The sequence below is a fragment of the Magnolia sinica genome, chromosome 17 (genome assembly GCF_029962835.1).
Source record: "Magnolia sinica isolate HGM2019 chromosome 17, MsV1, whole genome shotgun sequence".
NCBI lineage: Eukaryota > Viridiplantae > Streptophyta > Magnoliopsida > Magnoliales > Magnoliaceae > Magnolia > Magnolia sinica.
In genome coordinates this window covers 62,062,023-62,078,474 of record NC_080589.1, presented here as the reverse complement: position 1 = coordinate 62,078,474, position 16,452 = coordinate 62,062,023, and the positions used below count along the sequence as shown (strand labels likewise).

Here is a 16,452-nt window from a genome sequence, read left to right as displayed (position 1 = left end):
TGATGATTCTCATTCGTTAGCTACATCACCGAGTGTAGCCAGCATCCTCTCTCTCACTCTCTTTATAAGTTGCGCACACCATCTTCCCTCACCGATCTCACTCCCAAGTCCCATCTCTCTTTCCCTTCCTCTCAATGTGTGTTGTAGGCAGTGTTCAAAATATCGGTATCACGTTAAGTATCGCATTCTTGGGATACGGATACGTATCAGTTATCGCATGGGATATATCGGTGGTATCGTGTAATGTATTGTTGTTGTTGGAAACATGAGGAAACATTGGGAAATTGATTGAATTTTTCAATGAAACTGTAGTTGTTAAAAAAGACATCGATACACACTTATAAATCAAAACATTACAAAAAACAAGTAAACATAATAGGTTTTCTTTGTATGGGGTCCTAATCTATGCATCGTCTAATTGAATTGATGCAAGTATATTCAATGTCTATTCAAATAATTTATAAATGTAAGAAAACGTGTGGAAAGACAAGCAATACATTCAAAAGCAAGAGAAAAATCACTAAATTAGGTTACATACATGTTTGATTTGATGTTTGGACACAGATTGCAAACGATTTGCGAGAAATTGGGAATTTTTTATTTTTTTTCAATTTTCCGCAACTTGGTCCATCTCCTCCAAATCTTGAAATCAAAGCTCCCAATCCATGACTTTAATGCAAAACATGAAAAATCATGAATTTGTAACAATTTGACACTAATTTAACATGATTTATATAAAATAAAAGGATCAAAATTCGAAAATGCTTACTAGATTGAACATGGGATATATCGCACTACTTGTGTGTTTCGTATCACACTGGTGGGATACAATATATATCATGGGATATATCGGCCGATATCGTCGACTGGCCATGCCTACATGCTTCATAGAACTAGATGGAATGGGGCTCAGTAGAAAAAGATTTGATGAGGATAATGTGAAGAAGAGATGAGAATATTGAGAGAGAAGGAGGAGGAGAGTTTGGGAGAGATTATGTGTTAGGCTTGCATGCCCTAACACATAATATTTTATTATGAAAAAGCACATAGTACACTGCAGGGAAATAGGGAAGTGTGCACATGCACTTACACTAAAAGGACACACAATAAATACAATACACTAGCATTCTCTATACTCCCCCTCAAGTTGGAGCATAGATGTTGATCACGCCCAACTTGTCACAAACACGATGAAAAGCATCTCGACTCAAGGATTTTGTAAGAACATCAGCAAGTTGATCTCCAGATCGAACAAAAGGAGTGACAATTTCCTTAGAAACGACTTTCTCCCGAATAAAGTGACAGTCAACCTCAATATGCTTGGTTCGCTCATGGAAAACTGGGTTACGAGCAATATGGATGGCCGCTTGATTGTCATAGTGAAGAGGAATAGGACTCGAAGGAGGATAGCCAAGTTCTTCAAAAAGATTGCGAAGCCACACAAGTTCACATGTCGCATGAGCCATAGCACGATATTCAGCTTCAGCCGAGGATCAGGCAACAACTGGCTGCTTTTTGCTCTTCCAGGTTATAAGATTGCCACCTATGAAGGTACAGAAGCCGGATGTAGAGCGGCGATCAAAAGTACTATCTGCACAATCAGCATCAGAATAGCCAGAAAGATGAAGATGACCATGCAACTGAAAGTAGAGGCCAAGACCCGGGGCTGATTTTAAATACCGAAGTATGCGATAGACAGCCGTGAGATGAGAAGTACAGGGAGCTTGCATGAATTGGCTAACAACCCCCACTGCAAATGAGAGATCTGGGCGAGTAATAGTTAGGTAAATAAGCCGGCCTACAAGTCGTCGATACATCTCGGGATCAGTAAGGAGAGGACCATCATCTGGTCGAAGAGCTTCTGTGAAGTATCCATGAGAGTGGTAGCAGGCTTGCACCCTAACATGCCGGTCTCCATGAGAAGATCGAGCGCATATTTTCGTTGTGACAAGACCAATTTGGATGATGAGCGAGCAACTTCAATTCCGAGGAAGTAGCGAAGAGGACCAAGATCCTTGATTTCAAACTTAGTCTTCAAAAAATCTTTAACCTCCCTCATTCCAGCAGAATCACTACCGGACAAAACAATATCATCCACATAGACAATGAGAACCATGATGTCCGTCGATCGACGACATATAAAGAGAGAATGATCAGCATGACTACGAACAAAGCCAAACTCCAAGAGAGCCTGACTAAATTCTTCGAACCATGCACGTAGAGATTGTGTGAGTCCATAAAGAGCCTTCTTCAACCGACATACAAGTGCAGGGTTGTGAGAAGCAACAAAGTCAGGAGGTTGATGCATGTAAACTTCCTCTGTAAGATCCCCATGGAGAAATGCATTCTTAACATCAAGCTGAAACAAGGGCCATGATAAATTAACGGCCAAGGAGAGCACAATACGAATGGAATTAAGCTTAGCCACTGGAGAAAATGTCTCGAAGTAATCCACACCATGAGTCTGGGTGTAACCTTTAGCAACAAGACAGGCTTTATAGCGATCAATTGAGCCATTTGGAAGAAACTTGATTGTATAAACCCATCGACAGCCAACAGGCTTATGGCCTACAGGAAGTGGCACAAGATCCTAGGCATGATTCTTCTCAAGAGCAGACATTTCTTCCATCATCGCCTTTGTCCAATCAGGACTCTGAAGAGCATGTGAGAGAGATCTAGGAATAGTCTGTGATGAAAGGGAAGCTGCAAACGACTGAAAAGACGGTGAAAGATGATCATATGAAACGAAATTACTAATGGGGTGTTGAGTACAAGATCGTGACCCTTTGCGCAAGGCAATGGGAAGATCTAAACTCGAGTTAGGAGAGTCACCTGAACCAACATCCAAAGTAAGCGGAAGGGTAGATGACTGAGCTTGTGAAGATTTATCTCGACGCTGATACACCCGCAGAGGCTTAGGCTCACCCATATCACCAACAGGATGCTGAATAGAGGGGAGAGGAGTTTTCCCATGATCACTAGTGGAAAGAGGATAAGAGTTATACTCCCCCAGACGCGCAAGAGGATCACAGAGGGATCGGCCTGGAGAGGAGAAAAAAGAAAGATCCTCAAAGAAGGTGACATCGGCAGAGACATATTTCTTGCGAGTTAATGGGTCAAAGCATTTATAACCTTTCTGACTCCGAGTATACCCTATAAAGACACATTTAATCGTCCTGGGACTAAGTTTATCATTACTCCCATCCAAAATTTGAACAAAGCATGTACAACCAAAAACTTTAGGTGGTAGAGGAAATGGATTATCATGAGGATACAAAATAGTAAATGAAGATTTATAAGACAGAATACGTGAGGGTATACAATTAATAAGAAAAGTAGCAGTTAAAAGAGCATCACCCCAAAAATGTTTGGGTAGATGCATACCAAGTAGAAGGGTGCGAGCAACTTCAAGAAGATGACGATTCTTTCGTTCTGCAATACCATTTTGTTGAGGAGTGCGAGCACATGATGTCCTAGATAAAATACCACGTTCCTGCAAGAAGGACAGAAAGGCAGTAGACATGTATTCTCCCCCATTATCAGAATGGAGGGATTTGATGGAACAATGAAATTGAGTGCACACTTCATGATAAAACACTTTAAACGCATCAAACACTTCACTTTTAGATTTCAAAAGATAAATCCAAGTCATGCGGGAATAATCATCAATAAAGGTAACAAAATATCTAAATCCAAAAGTCGAGGTAACCGGAGCTGGTCCCCAAACATCCGAGTGAACCAGAAGAAAAGGTTGAGATTTCCTCCCAGAAGAGCTAGGAGGAAACGTGGCACGATGATGTTTAGACAATTCACAAATATCACAGCATAATGGTTTAGTCACAGGTAAGGAGGGAAATAAAAGTCCCAATCTAGCAATGGATGGGTGGCCTAAGCGGCAATGCCACCGAGTCATGGACTCTTGATCTAGAGAAAGGGTACTAGAAGCGGCAACAGGTGTATCATCGAGAAGATAAACGCCTCCTCGCTCATGTCCCCCCACCAATCACTCTCTTCGTCTGTAGGTCCTGAAACAAACAATAAGAAGGAAAAAAGGTGATGGAACAATTGAGTGATTTAGTAAGAGAGCTAACAGACAATAAGTTTAATGGAAAACGAGGCACATGCAATACGGAGGACAGACAAGGAAGAAGAGAGGGATGGAACCAATCCCAGAGATGGGAGATTGGGTTCCATCTGCGACTGTGACATACTGAGTGGGAGAAGAAGAAGAATAAGAAGAAAAGAATCGCAACTTACCAGTCATATGGGAGGAAGCTCCAGAGTCAATGACCCAGGAGGTAGGAGAGGATGACGCAAGAAGGGCGGTACCTGACTGGGCCGAAGCTGCGTGAGAAGGCTCAAGAATATCCCGAATGTGAAGCCGCATAAGGGCATCATATGCCGCCCGAGAAATAATAAGAGACTCCGCTGAAGTAGACTGCTCAACTGTTGGGGTGGAAGACTGTCTCAGAAGCAACAGTGGAAGCAACAGAAGCAGCGGCATACGTAGGACGACCATGTAGCTGCCAGTAATAATCAATAGTGTGATTAGTTCCACCGCACAAATGCGGGAACCATCACGTCCTCGTCCACGTCCACCACGACCACGAAGACTACAGCCGCCGCGACTGCGATCTAGATCGCGGCCTCTACCACGACCACCAAAACCAGAAATACGCCTTGAGCTCAAGGATGGTACCCGAAGACCAAGGGAGGACTGATCGCCAACAAGATGTGCCGAACGCTCGGGTGGCACAAATGAATGAGAAGGAAGAGTAGAGATCATAGCACACTGACACAGGGCATAGACTATCGTCAATGGGGGAAGAGGATCCTGCATAACAACCTGATCGCGAACGTAAAGATAATCAGAACTCAACCCAGCGAGGAACTGCATGATACGAGTATCATCCCGTTGCTTATGAGCATGTTCATGATCCTCTTTACATTTGGAAGGAAGAGGCTGATACATATCCAACTCATCCCACATACCCCGAAGCATCGAATAGTAGACCTTTAAGGATCTGGAGTTTTGTTGAAACCGACCAATTTCTTGAATAAGCTGGAATACCCGTGAAAAATTCTGAGATTCCGAGAACATATCATGAAGCGTATACCAAGTGCGTTTAGCCGAGGATAAGAACATCACTGAGTGGCTAATCGAGGAATCCATGCTATTCAACAACCATGCAATAACTTGATAATTCTCCTTTGTCCAAGACTTGTAGGTAACATCTGTAGAGCTTGGGGAATCATCCAAAATATATGACAACTTGTCACGGGCTCCTAAAAATACTTTTACAGATTGTGCCCATTGAAGATAGTTGTCACCATTCAACTTAATGGAGGTAATCTGCAAGGGGTTAGATTCAAGAGACCCTATGCCAAGAGATGAGGGCCCTTTGTCAGCCATAATAGAGTCCAAGAGAAATAAACCTATGCTAAGAGACCCCCTATGCCAAGAAAGATTGATTCAAACAACTCTATCTCACTCAATCCTTCAACATAACAAGAGATAAACCTCAAACAAATATCAATCATCCAAAATACCATGAAACGCAGTCAAATAGGGCCTGACCGAGTGAAAAACGGCCCAGCCGCACGCCCATTTGAGGTTAAAAACCTCTCAAAAATTGATCTTAAGTAAAAAAATCCACCATGGATAGCTTGGGAGGAAGATTTCGGTCCATCTTGAGCAAAGAAACCGAAGAAAAGCTTACCGATTTGAGGTAGATCGAAGAAAAACGGAATCTGGAACCGATTTTCGAATTTCTCTATTTCGCCCAAAATACCATGAAATGAGGTCCAATAAATTCTGAAAAAATCATGACAAATCTTCTAAAATCATGACAAATCTTCTAAAATCAAAATCTATCAAACCCCTAAACTTTTAACTCAAACAGAGCCCATGCGTCCGTACAACGCTGACGTCAGCCGTACGGCTGCTGACGTCAGCAAGGTGACGTGTCGCCTCTTAACCTGTTGGATGCGGAATGCCTTAAACCTGCTTTGATACCAAGTAGAAAAAGATTTGATGAGGATAATGTGAAGAAGAGATGAGAATATTGAGAGAGAAGGAGGAGAGTTTGGGAGAGATTATGTATTAGGCTTGCATGCCCTAACACATAATATTTTATTATGAAAAAGCATATAGTACACTGCAGGGGAATAGGGAAGTGTGCACATGCACTTACACTAAAAGGACACACAATAAATACAATACACTAGCATTCTCTATAGGCTCACGGTCATGCGCATGAAAGTAATCATTGTCAGCCTACCTATTTTGCATCAGTAAAACAGTTCCTGTAGTTGATAGCAGGATACAACTTTCCATCAGGAGATCAACCTGGAAGATTCAGGACGAAATTCTTCTGATTACAGATATTTTGGAAATCATTCCATCTATCTGAACCTCTCATACAGTCATACTTCCCCAAAAGATACTCCTGTGGATGCTGACATAATAGCAGATCTAGAAAGTTCCCCATAAATAATCTCAGCTGTTTTCTCCCTTCCAGGGAAGGTTTTCTTTTCTCTACGACGAACTTTCATTTCTTACATTAACCAAAATAGATCCTTCTCCAGGTCTCCATCATGATCATCATCGTAGCCTTGTCCCAGCTATTTGAGTTGGCTCTATTTATCCTTTTTGGCAGTGTTTTAAAAAGTGTGTACCCTGCTGCATAAACCCTCAATAGCAAGTAGCAAAAGCTATGTTGCATTTAGCATAAGCTACATGATACTACCATTTTTTTTAATAAACAATAGGAAAAATATCATAAATATGAAAAACAAAAAAATAATAAAGAAAATGCCTAGAAAAAATGCTTCATGTTTTCAAGTAAAACCATATTCAAAACAAGTTCTCAAAAGCCAACCCACATATATTTAAGCTAAATCATATCAAACCAACAAGTTTTTAAGCAAACAACCTACTAATGCTTAATTCAAAGCACAAAACACCAACAAAGGAATAAATACCATAATCTCAAATTCCTAATTGGGCATCAGCAAAAGAACAAAAATGAAACAACAAGTTGCATGGCATGCCATACACACACAACCATGGGCCGACATGCCATACACACCACCATAGGCCCACATGCCATACACACCAAAGCAAGCCCCATGCAACAAACAGTTGTAGAAAAAGCTTATTCTACAATGTTGCATGGAACCAGCCATTCGAAAATTTTAAAAATGAAAAAGTCAAAACATACTCTCAAATTCCTAATTGGGCATCAACAGAAGAACAAAAATGAAACAACAAGTTTCCTAGTATGCCATACGCACACCACCATAGGCCCACATGCCACACACCAAAGCACGACCCATGCAACGAACAGCTGCAGAAAAAGCTTATTCTACAATGTTGCATGGAACCAGATTCAAAAAAATTTAAAATAAAATGAAGTCAAAACATACCTAAATCAATATGAAATCACTCAAAATAAAATAAAATTACTTAATTGAGATAAACAGTAAGAAACATACATCTATTTAGCTTTAAACAACAAAAAATGCAAATCCTGAGCTCCACGGCCATACAGAATTGAAAAGGGGGAATCTCGAATTCCCCTTTCTTTGGACTACAATTGATGGGGACATCTCGCGCACACGTACGCCCCCCCTACGCATGTACGCAAGGAGGAGGAGGGCCCCACCATCGATCTGGATCGATGATGACATCCATGGAGGGCCTCCTAAATAGAAGAATGTGTTTTGGTTTCTTGGAGTGGACCCAATCGTCATGTGGATCCCACCATTGGATCTCATGAATTTGAGGTTGATTTGGGACATCAAATGGTCCACCAAATCAACCCCAAATCCACAAGTCACTTGAATTTAATTTCAATTTTTTTTCTTAAGATCTATTGGGAAAATGATAACAAAAGTCCTTAACCTTTGTGTGTTGAAATGAAATGTACGAGAGTGGTGAGGTATGTAATACACCAATACTATTAATAATAATAAATCCTACAAATATGAAATGTTTTAGTATTACATTCATTCTAATAAATTTATATTGATATTATATAGTTAAATAATTAAATATAAAAGATTTGTAGTTAATTCCAAGTTGCCAGGTTCATAAACTCATCAGACGGCCCAATACAACATTCTCACTAAGGATTGGGCCATTATACTACCTTAAACATGTTCAAAATTATAAATGAATCATATTTGGAATATTTACAATTTTCTGCATTATCTAGATTTTTCTTCGATTTTTTTGAGCAAAAAAAAAAAATCGACCGATACAGGGGCATACCGGCCGTTACGCCGATTCAGCATTCAGCATATCAGTAATGGTGGGCATCGTGCCGACCGCAACGGGACACCTTAGAATAAAGAGAAGCCAAAGACAAAACAAGAACAAGAGATCATCCATCAGCAAGTAAAGAACTTGTTCCCCAACTGCTCAAAAAGTACTAAATACAACAGCTATGGAAATCATGAGGGGCGCCCATGGACATGATGACCTCACGAGTTGATTTGAAGACATCATCCTTCAATGATGCTCTATGGTGAAATGTTCTGTTATGATGCTCCTAAATCAACCAAATACTGAGAATGGTACTAAATTCATCCTAATAAATTTATATTGATATTATATAGTTAAATAATTAAATATAAAAGAATTGCAGTTTATTCCAAGTTGTCAAGTTCATAAATTCATCAAATGACCCAATACAACATTCTCACTAAAGATTGGACTATTACGCTACCTTAAACATGTTCAAATTTATAAATGAAAGCATTTTTGGAATATTTACAATTTTCCACATTTTCTAGATTTATTTATTTATTTTGGATTTTTTTAAGCAAAAAAAAAATCGACTGATAAAGGAGCGTATCGGCCACTACACCACAACCCCCCCCCCCCCCACCCCCCCCCCCCCCCCCCCCGGTATCAGCTGTGCACCGTTACCCCCACCGCTAATGCAATAGGACACCTTGGAATAAAGAGAATAGAAAGACAAAACAAGAACTTGTTCCCCAGCTGCTCAAGCACCCACACACGTGATGACCTCACGAGTCAATTTGAAGACATTGTCCTTCAATGATGCTCTATGGTGAAATGTTCTATTATGATGTTCCTAAATCAACCAAATACTGGTGAACAGCACCAATCTCCTTGCAGTCGCTTCCTTCTCGAGCCTCGAGAATGTTGTCAATCGATCAGAGCATATTACCCAGGCAACTTCAAAGAGCATAAAGAAGTAACTCAATCCTGAAACATTCCACCTCCTCCTTGAACCATCTCCATTTATTAAGTTCATTCATTAAAGAGCATCATTCGTTCAGTCAACCATAAGATTAAGGAATTCCTCAAATGCATAATTTGAGAGGTTCCTTCTAACATTCAGTCCCCAAGTCACCTGACTACCACTAATACTATAGAATTGAGAAACCCTAGTGCATTCTGCAGGTGGGTGGGTGGCGCAGGTCATACGTAAGACATTTCAGGATGTTTTCAATGGGAAACTGTATATATTTTGGATTGGGCGATGTTATGGGCAGTCTCCACTGGGACTGCAATGACTCTCACTTCAAACATACCATTTTTTGGACTGCATGCATGAATATTTTTTTGGACAACAGGTATGTATATATAGGACTATAGATATGTATCTGCAGGTTGTTATCATCGAACTATCATAGGTAACCCCTGATGGCTTACCAGTGCAGCTGATTTGAGTATAATTAACCTGACAGATCCACAGGTATCCTAATAACAATTGGCGCGTAAGAAGATCATGTTACAGTGACAATGTCACTTAGTGTTGGTTGCTATTCCTTTCTATGAACATTTGTGTCTGCATGCAATGACTTGGAATTTTGTGAATATCATGTTTGTAGAGTTAGAGATTGCATGTCTCTTCTAATTTTATATATGAATGATATGTATCATCTCGAACCACTTTTTCATGTGATTGCTCTGTTGTATTCCCTCATATCCAACATAATAGTCACACTTCAGTGAGAGGTACGCATCCTTGTTGCATGTCATTATGTTTTTAGTGACTGAATAACTTTATCTTTCTGCTCATAATTAACATAATATCTTCACATTTAAATTTGAGAACGTTATACATTGATGCAGATCTAATGTAATGGCTAGGTGGTAAGTTGTTTTCATTGGACAAGTTCCTGGAATCCATGCAACTTGGGAGGCGTTTCAGCTGCAGGTGGATAGATTCAACGGAAGCAGTTACTGCAGTTTTCCTTCACTCGTTGAAGCTATGAAAGATTGGTCTGACTACACTGCTCGTTCAGCTGTCGAAGTTTCTGTGGCAACGCCCTCTTTTCAGACTACAATCGCAGAGGGAAATCCATTTCTCCCGAACCAAAGCTTCCCCCAAACTGATGAATCCCGGATACGTTGTTCATGTGGCCGGTTCCAAGCGGAGACCCCCGACGACACTCACCATGACTTCGAGTATCTGCTTTGTGCTTCATTCTATCCATTATCGTTCTAATTGTCAATTTGCATGTCTGCAACTCCAAATGTTGACATAGGTACTGTTGGCACGTGGTGGGAGCTGGTGTAGGAGACAGGCTGGCAGGTTTTCGTCTTTCTAAGTTATGCCAATAGTATCGTAGGTTGAGGTGGTGTAGGTTTTTCGAGCTACATGTCTTCGATATTTCTCTTTTTTCCTCTTTTTTTGTGGACCCCTGTGAGGGCGGTGCATGGTTTTGCCGTTACGCGTGTGGTTGGGATAGTTTGTTATTTTGGACACCATGAACATTATCCAGTTAACAGTTTTTTTTTTTTTTTTGGCGCTTTCACATATGCTATGACAAGTTCTATATTACTGTATCGCAGAGCTTCATATTCGATCTATTGGACTTCGGTATGTTAGATCCAGAACATTATCTTCATCACTCTTGTTTAATTTCTGGGTATAAGTGGAGTTGTGAAGTTAACGTGTGGGCGACGAGTGAGATTAAGTAGGAATGGAGTTGAATGTTGTGCAATTTCACAAACACTGTGAATGAAACCCATCTGTAAATAAGGTGGAGCACCGAATCAGCCAACAGTAAAATTTCAGTTTTCCATCCCTTATGTCCAAACAAGGGATCGTAATTTACATGTGAGTAAGACGCCGTAACCTTCTTTGTCCAAACAGACGTTTTCTTGGTCAAAACCTGCTGATGTCATGCAGTATATCTTGGGAACTTGTACTAATTACACATTTACATGTAAACGCAGAGACTTTATATTGTCCAAACAGGCCCTAAAGAATCAGTATAAATGAAGTACCAACTTCCCATACAACCACGAGATAAAATGATGATTTTGTTGAGTCCCAGAAATCTTAAGCAACTAATATACAAGGACACTGGCTATCAGTTGAACGACAGAGCAAAACTCAAATTTTCAGTAGGCCCAGCCAGGCGCCTTCCCAGTTCAAAAATCAGTGTCCGAACCACCCTTGGCTCAGGCCTGTTGATAGGCATAATGGAGAATAGCGCTTATTTTTATTGTAGATAAGAATCTTAAGAAAAGGTACAGAGTTAACACCAAAAGGTTCAAGAAAAAAGTACCAGTGCATGGGCATCGATAGAAGCATTCCCATGAAGCATTTCCAGAGCCTGCAATGAGAACTTTTGAAGCTCAGTATCTGGACACAGATACTTGAGACGCATGGCCTGCAAATGTTACCCCAGAATATTAGAGTTCACAATTGATCCCAAATTTCTCTAAAAAGAAGTGTGATTAATAAACGATATACCAAAGGCACTTCCATACATTCACCAAGAGGCTACTATCAAATACGACAGTGAGATAATACACAAAATTCTGTTCACACTCACAAACATCAATATCAAGAAGGATATCATTGTATTCTAACTACCAGTTCACACCAGAAAGAAGAAAGCAGTGCACACATAACTAGAAATTCAAGGGTTACAAACTCTAAATTCAGTGAAGAACGAAATGTGATGGCCTGGAAGAATTTTGCAACAAAAAAATTGAAAGTAATTACAAAGGGGGATTTACATCAACAATAGGGTATCCGCAAATACCCACACAAAAACATAGAGTTTGCAAATAATCACATTGTTAATTTGCTGTTATTGCAAATACCCATATTCCGGTAGTTTTTCATAACTTCCATTAGCAACCATTAGAAAATGGCAAAAATGCACATATGAGACATACTACAAAATTCTCCTCCATGGCAGAACCCTTCAATTTGCAACCTTCAATGGTTAGAAAAGAATAATAGAAAAATCAGTCCTCATTCTATTGAGAAGAACCAAAATGTGGATGGCTAGGATTCTCCAATCTTCGAGGTTTTGGTTCATGGTTCATCATTTGTGAAGCCCAACAAATCGATGGGCTAGATCACTAGATCACTTACCGTTGATACAATGTTTCCAACCCGGATAGATAGAACTCATGTTTTCATATTCTATCAAATTGACGGTGGGGTCGCATAGATGGGCCCCAGAAATTTTTCCCAAAAATCTAGACGGAGAGAAAAACGTAAAAACAATTTTATTTTATTTTTTTTTAAAGGAAAACAATAACTTCCCTTTAAACCTTTCTTCTCCTCTTTCTTCTATCCTCTTCTTCTTGGTTCTCTCCTTTTCAGTCTTTGTGTGTGAGAGAAGGATAGATTGAGAGGCAGAGAGATTATTTGGGGGGAGAGGGAGGGAGGAAGGGAGAAAGGAGATGGAGAGAGATGGAGAATGGAGATCGGTTCCTAGGCTTCTTCTTCTTTTTTTTGTGTTGAGTTGCAGAGAGAGGAATTAATGTGGGGTATTTTTGTCATTTTTCAAGATATACCACAAAAGTAAACAGTAGTTAGAATTTAAAAAATTAAAATTAAAATTAAAAAAATTTAAAAATAAAAAATAAAATTAAAAAAAAAAAAAAAAAACTAACTGAATTTAAGTATTTGCAATGACCCCAAATTATTGATGTGGTATTTGCGAACCTGTTATTCTTATGTGGGTATTTGTAAATACTCTATTATTTAGGTGGGTGTTGCAAAAACCCTTACAAAAACGATGGACATTTGGAGATCCAAAAACTTCTTATGAACCAAAACAATAAAGTAGCCATGAATAAGAAACTCCTTTGTCTACCTGTAAAAAGAACACCCATGATAATGCTAATCCAATGCGTAGGTCCTTCACGCGTACTCCACTCACTGCAATTTGAAGAGATTATTAGCAACATATTGCAAATTAGAAGAAAAAGAAAGAGTAGCAACAATGACTAATGAGATATACATGAAGCACGTGCAACCAGATCTATATGCGAGGTGTTCCGTATCGAGAACGTTGGTCGTAACTGTAACTACTGCTACTAATATGGAGAATCGGCATAACGGCCGATACGAAGGCATAACGGCTAATACACCCCCGTATCGGTTGATTTTTTTCCCCCTTGAAAACTTTTGGAAAAATATCCCGAAAATCTAGAAAAATGTAAATATTTTGAATATGCATTCATTTTTGTTTTGAACATGTTTATGGCAGTGTAATGGTCCACTTTTTGGTAAGAAGGTTGTATTGAGCTATCTGATGAATCTATGAATTTAACAAGTTGGAATTAACTAAAAGCCCTTTATATTTAATTTTCGAACTATAAATATCAATGATAAATTTATTCGTAACAACGTAACACCAAAACATCTCACATTTGCATATTTTACTACTATTTACACTGTAGGTGTATTGTGAAGGGCATCATGTACAATTTTTTTTGGGTCTTATACGTGGGGCCCACCTCGATATATGTGTTGTTGTATATCCATGTCGATCCATCTGTTTTGCCAACTCATTATAGGGCATGGTCCAAAAATGAGGTAGATCCAAATCTTAGGTGGACCACTTGTGGGTGAGGCCCTGAACATGGGCCTACCTCGATGTATGTGTTGTATCCATGTTGTCAATATGTTTTAGCATGAGCCCAAAAAATTTAGGCAATGAGCGAAACGCAATTGGACAGTGTCATGTAGGACCCACCAAGATGCATTTGTTTTATCCATGCCATCCATCCATTTGGCCGGCTTATTTTATGGCATGAGCCTAAAAATGACGCAAATTCAAATCTCAAGTGGACCATATGACAGGAAATAGTGGTGATTGAATGTACACCATTAAAAACTTCTTAGGGTCCATTGTAATGTTTATTTTCCATCCAACCTGGTGATTATGTCACACAAACCTGGATGAAGGGAAAACACAAATACCAACTTAATGCAAACCTTTTGTGGCCCCAAAGAAGTTTTTTTATGGCAGGCGTTCAACTACCATTGTTTCATGTGGTGTGGTCCACCTGAGATTTGGATCTACGATATTTTTGTGTTCATGCCATAAAATGATATGGCCAAGGTATTCCGTAACAGTAACGATGGCCCTAATTGCCAATGTTTTAAGTATCGACGATATCGGCCGATATATCCCACGATATATCTTGTATCCCACTTGTGCGATACGAAATGCACAAGTAATGGGATATAACCCACATGTTCGATCTGGTGAGCATTTTTTATTTTTTATCTTTTTTTTCTGTAAATCATGTTAAATCAGTGTCAAATTACAAATCCATGATTTTTCATGTTTGAGCTTCGATTTCAAGATTTGGAGGAGATGGCCGAGTTGCAGAAAATTTAAAAAAAAAAAAAAAAAAAAAAAAAAAAAAAAAAAAAAAAAAAATCCTAATTTCTAGCAAATCGGTTGCAATCCTTGCGTCCAAACATAAAATCGAACATGTATGTAACTTGATCTAGTGATTCTTCTTTTGCTTTTGAATGTATTGCTTGTGTTTCCACACGTCTTCTTACATTTATAAATTATATGAATAAGCTTTGAATATACTTGCATCAATTCAGTTAGACAGCGCATAAATTAGAACCCTATACAAAGAAAACCTTTCATGTGCACTTCTTTTTTGTAGTGTTTTGATTTATAAGTTTGTATTGATGTCTTTTTTAACAACCACTGAAGTTTCAATGAAAAATTCAACCAATTTCCCAATGCTTCCCCATGTTTCCAACGACAACGATAGTTACGATACATTACATGATACAACCGATATATCCTACATGATAACCGATATATCTCACGCGATAACTGATACGTATCCATATCCCAAGGGTGTGATACGTAACACGATACCGATATTTCGAACATTGATGATGGCCACCATTGTTACCTTTATGATACGGGTCATAACTGCTATTACGTCCCCTGTAATGGCCGCTATGGTCTCTTTTTTATTAAAAGAAAAATTCCTGAAAAACTCATATATGCCCCATAACATTGAAAAAAAAAATAGAATAACCTATATTTGCCCATTTGCCCCGTAATAAACCATTATGGGGCTGTTACAGCCTTTATAGGGGGTGTAACGGGCCATTAACGATGGTTATAGGTCACTTTTTCCATAACAGTTGTCACGACCGTTACGACCCCGCAACGTGTAACGGTTGCCTGCGTTACCTTTACATAACAACCTTTACGACCTCGTAACAGCCTTTATGACACATCATAGATATGGCAAAATGGATGGACGGCGTGGATAAAACGCATACATCGTGATGGGGCCTGCAAAGCACCATCCAGTAGAGCCCTAACCTTGGGGCCCACCTCAATGTATGTGTTGTATATCCATGTTGTCCAACTGTTTTGCCAACTCATTTTAGGGCAAGGTCCCAAAAATGAAGCAAATGAAAATCTCAACTGGACCACAACACGGGAAAAATTGGTCATTCAACACACCATTAAAGTTTCTAGGGCCCAACAGAATGTTTATTTTCCATCCCACCTATTGATAACGTCACAAAGACCTGGATGAAAGGGAAAACACAAATAGCAGTTTGATCCAAAGTTTCTAATAGTGGAAATTCAATCCCTATTGTGTGATCCACTTGAGATTTGGATTTGCATCATTTAAGTGACCATGCCCCTAAAATGAGTTGGAAAAACTAATGGATAGAATGGGCATACAACACATACATTAAGGTGGGCCCCACGGGTGCAAGCGCACAGAGCATCAAACGCCTCCAGGGTATAAAAAGAAATCAAGACATGGTTGTTCATTTCTCTTTTCAAGAAGAGAGAGATGGGGAGGGGGGGTCAAGAGGGATCGATAAGGAGAAGAAGATGATGATGAAGCATTGCTGCTGCTGCTGCTGCCACCACAGCAGCAAAGCAGAAGAAAAAGAAGAAGAGAAGTAAGTTCTAGAGCATCCAGTACCATTATTGATGTGTTATGCATTATGTTGATCATACCAAAGTATACAAACATCATAGGTTTGAACAGATGAATCTCGTCATGGATCCCGAGAAACAAAGCTGGAAAACAGTCCATGAGGACATAGGCATCTAGGTAGACATCTAGCAACAGAAACAGAATATATGTGTGTGTATGCACATATTTAAGTAAAAGATTACTTGTAGATGCATATTAAATTATTAGTT

At 39.4% G+C, this 16,452-nt stretch overlaps 1 protein-coding gene across 1 annotated transcript in view; it reads right to left on the bottom strand.

The window, feature by feature from the left end:
* LOC131230258 (protein SWEETIE) overlaps positions 1-16,452 on the bottom strand; it is a 135,261-nt gene that overhangs the window by 111,470 nt on the left and 7,339 nt on the right. The window contains exons 6-7 of the mRNA XM_058226088.1: positions 13,108-13,172; positions 11,557-11,661 (exon numbers count right to left, since the gene is read on the bottom strand). Coding sequence (XP_058082071.1) covers positions 11,557-11,661; positions 13,108-13,172 — 170 coding nt within the window. The remainder of the gene's footprint in view (positions 1-11,556; positions 11,662-13,107; positions 13,173-16,452) is intronic.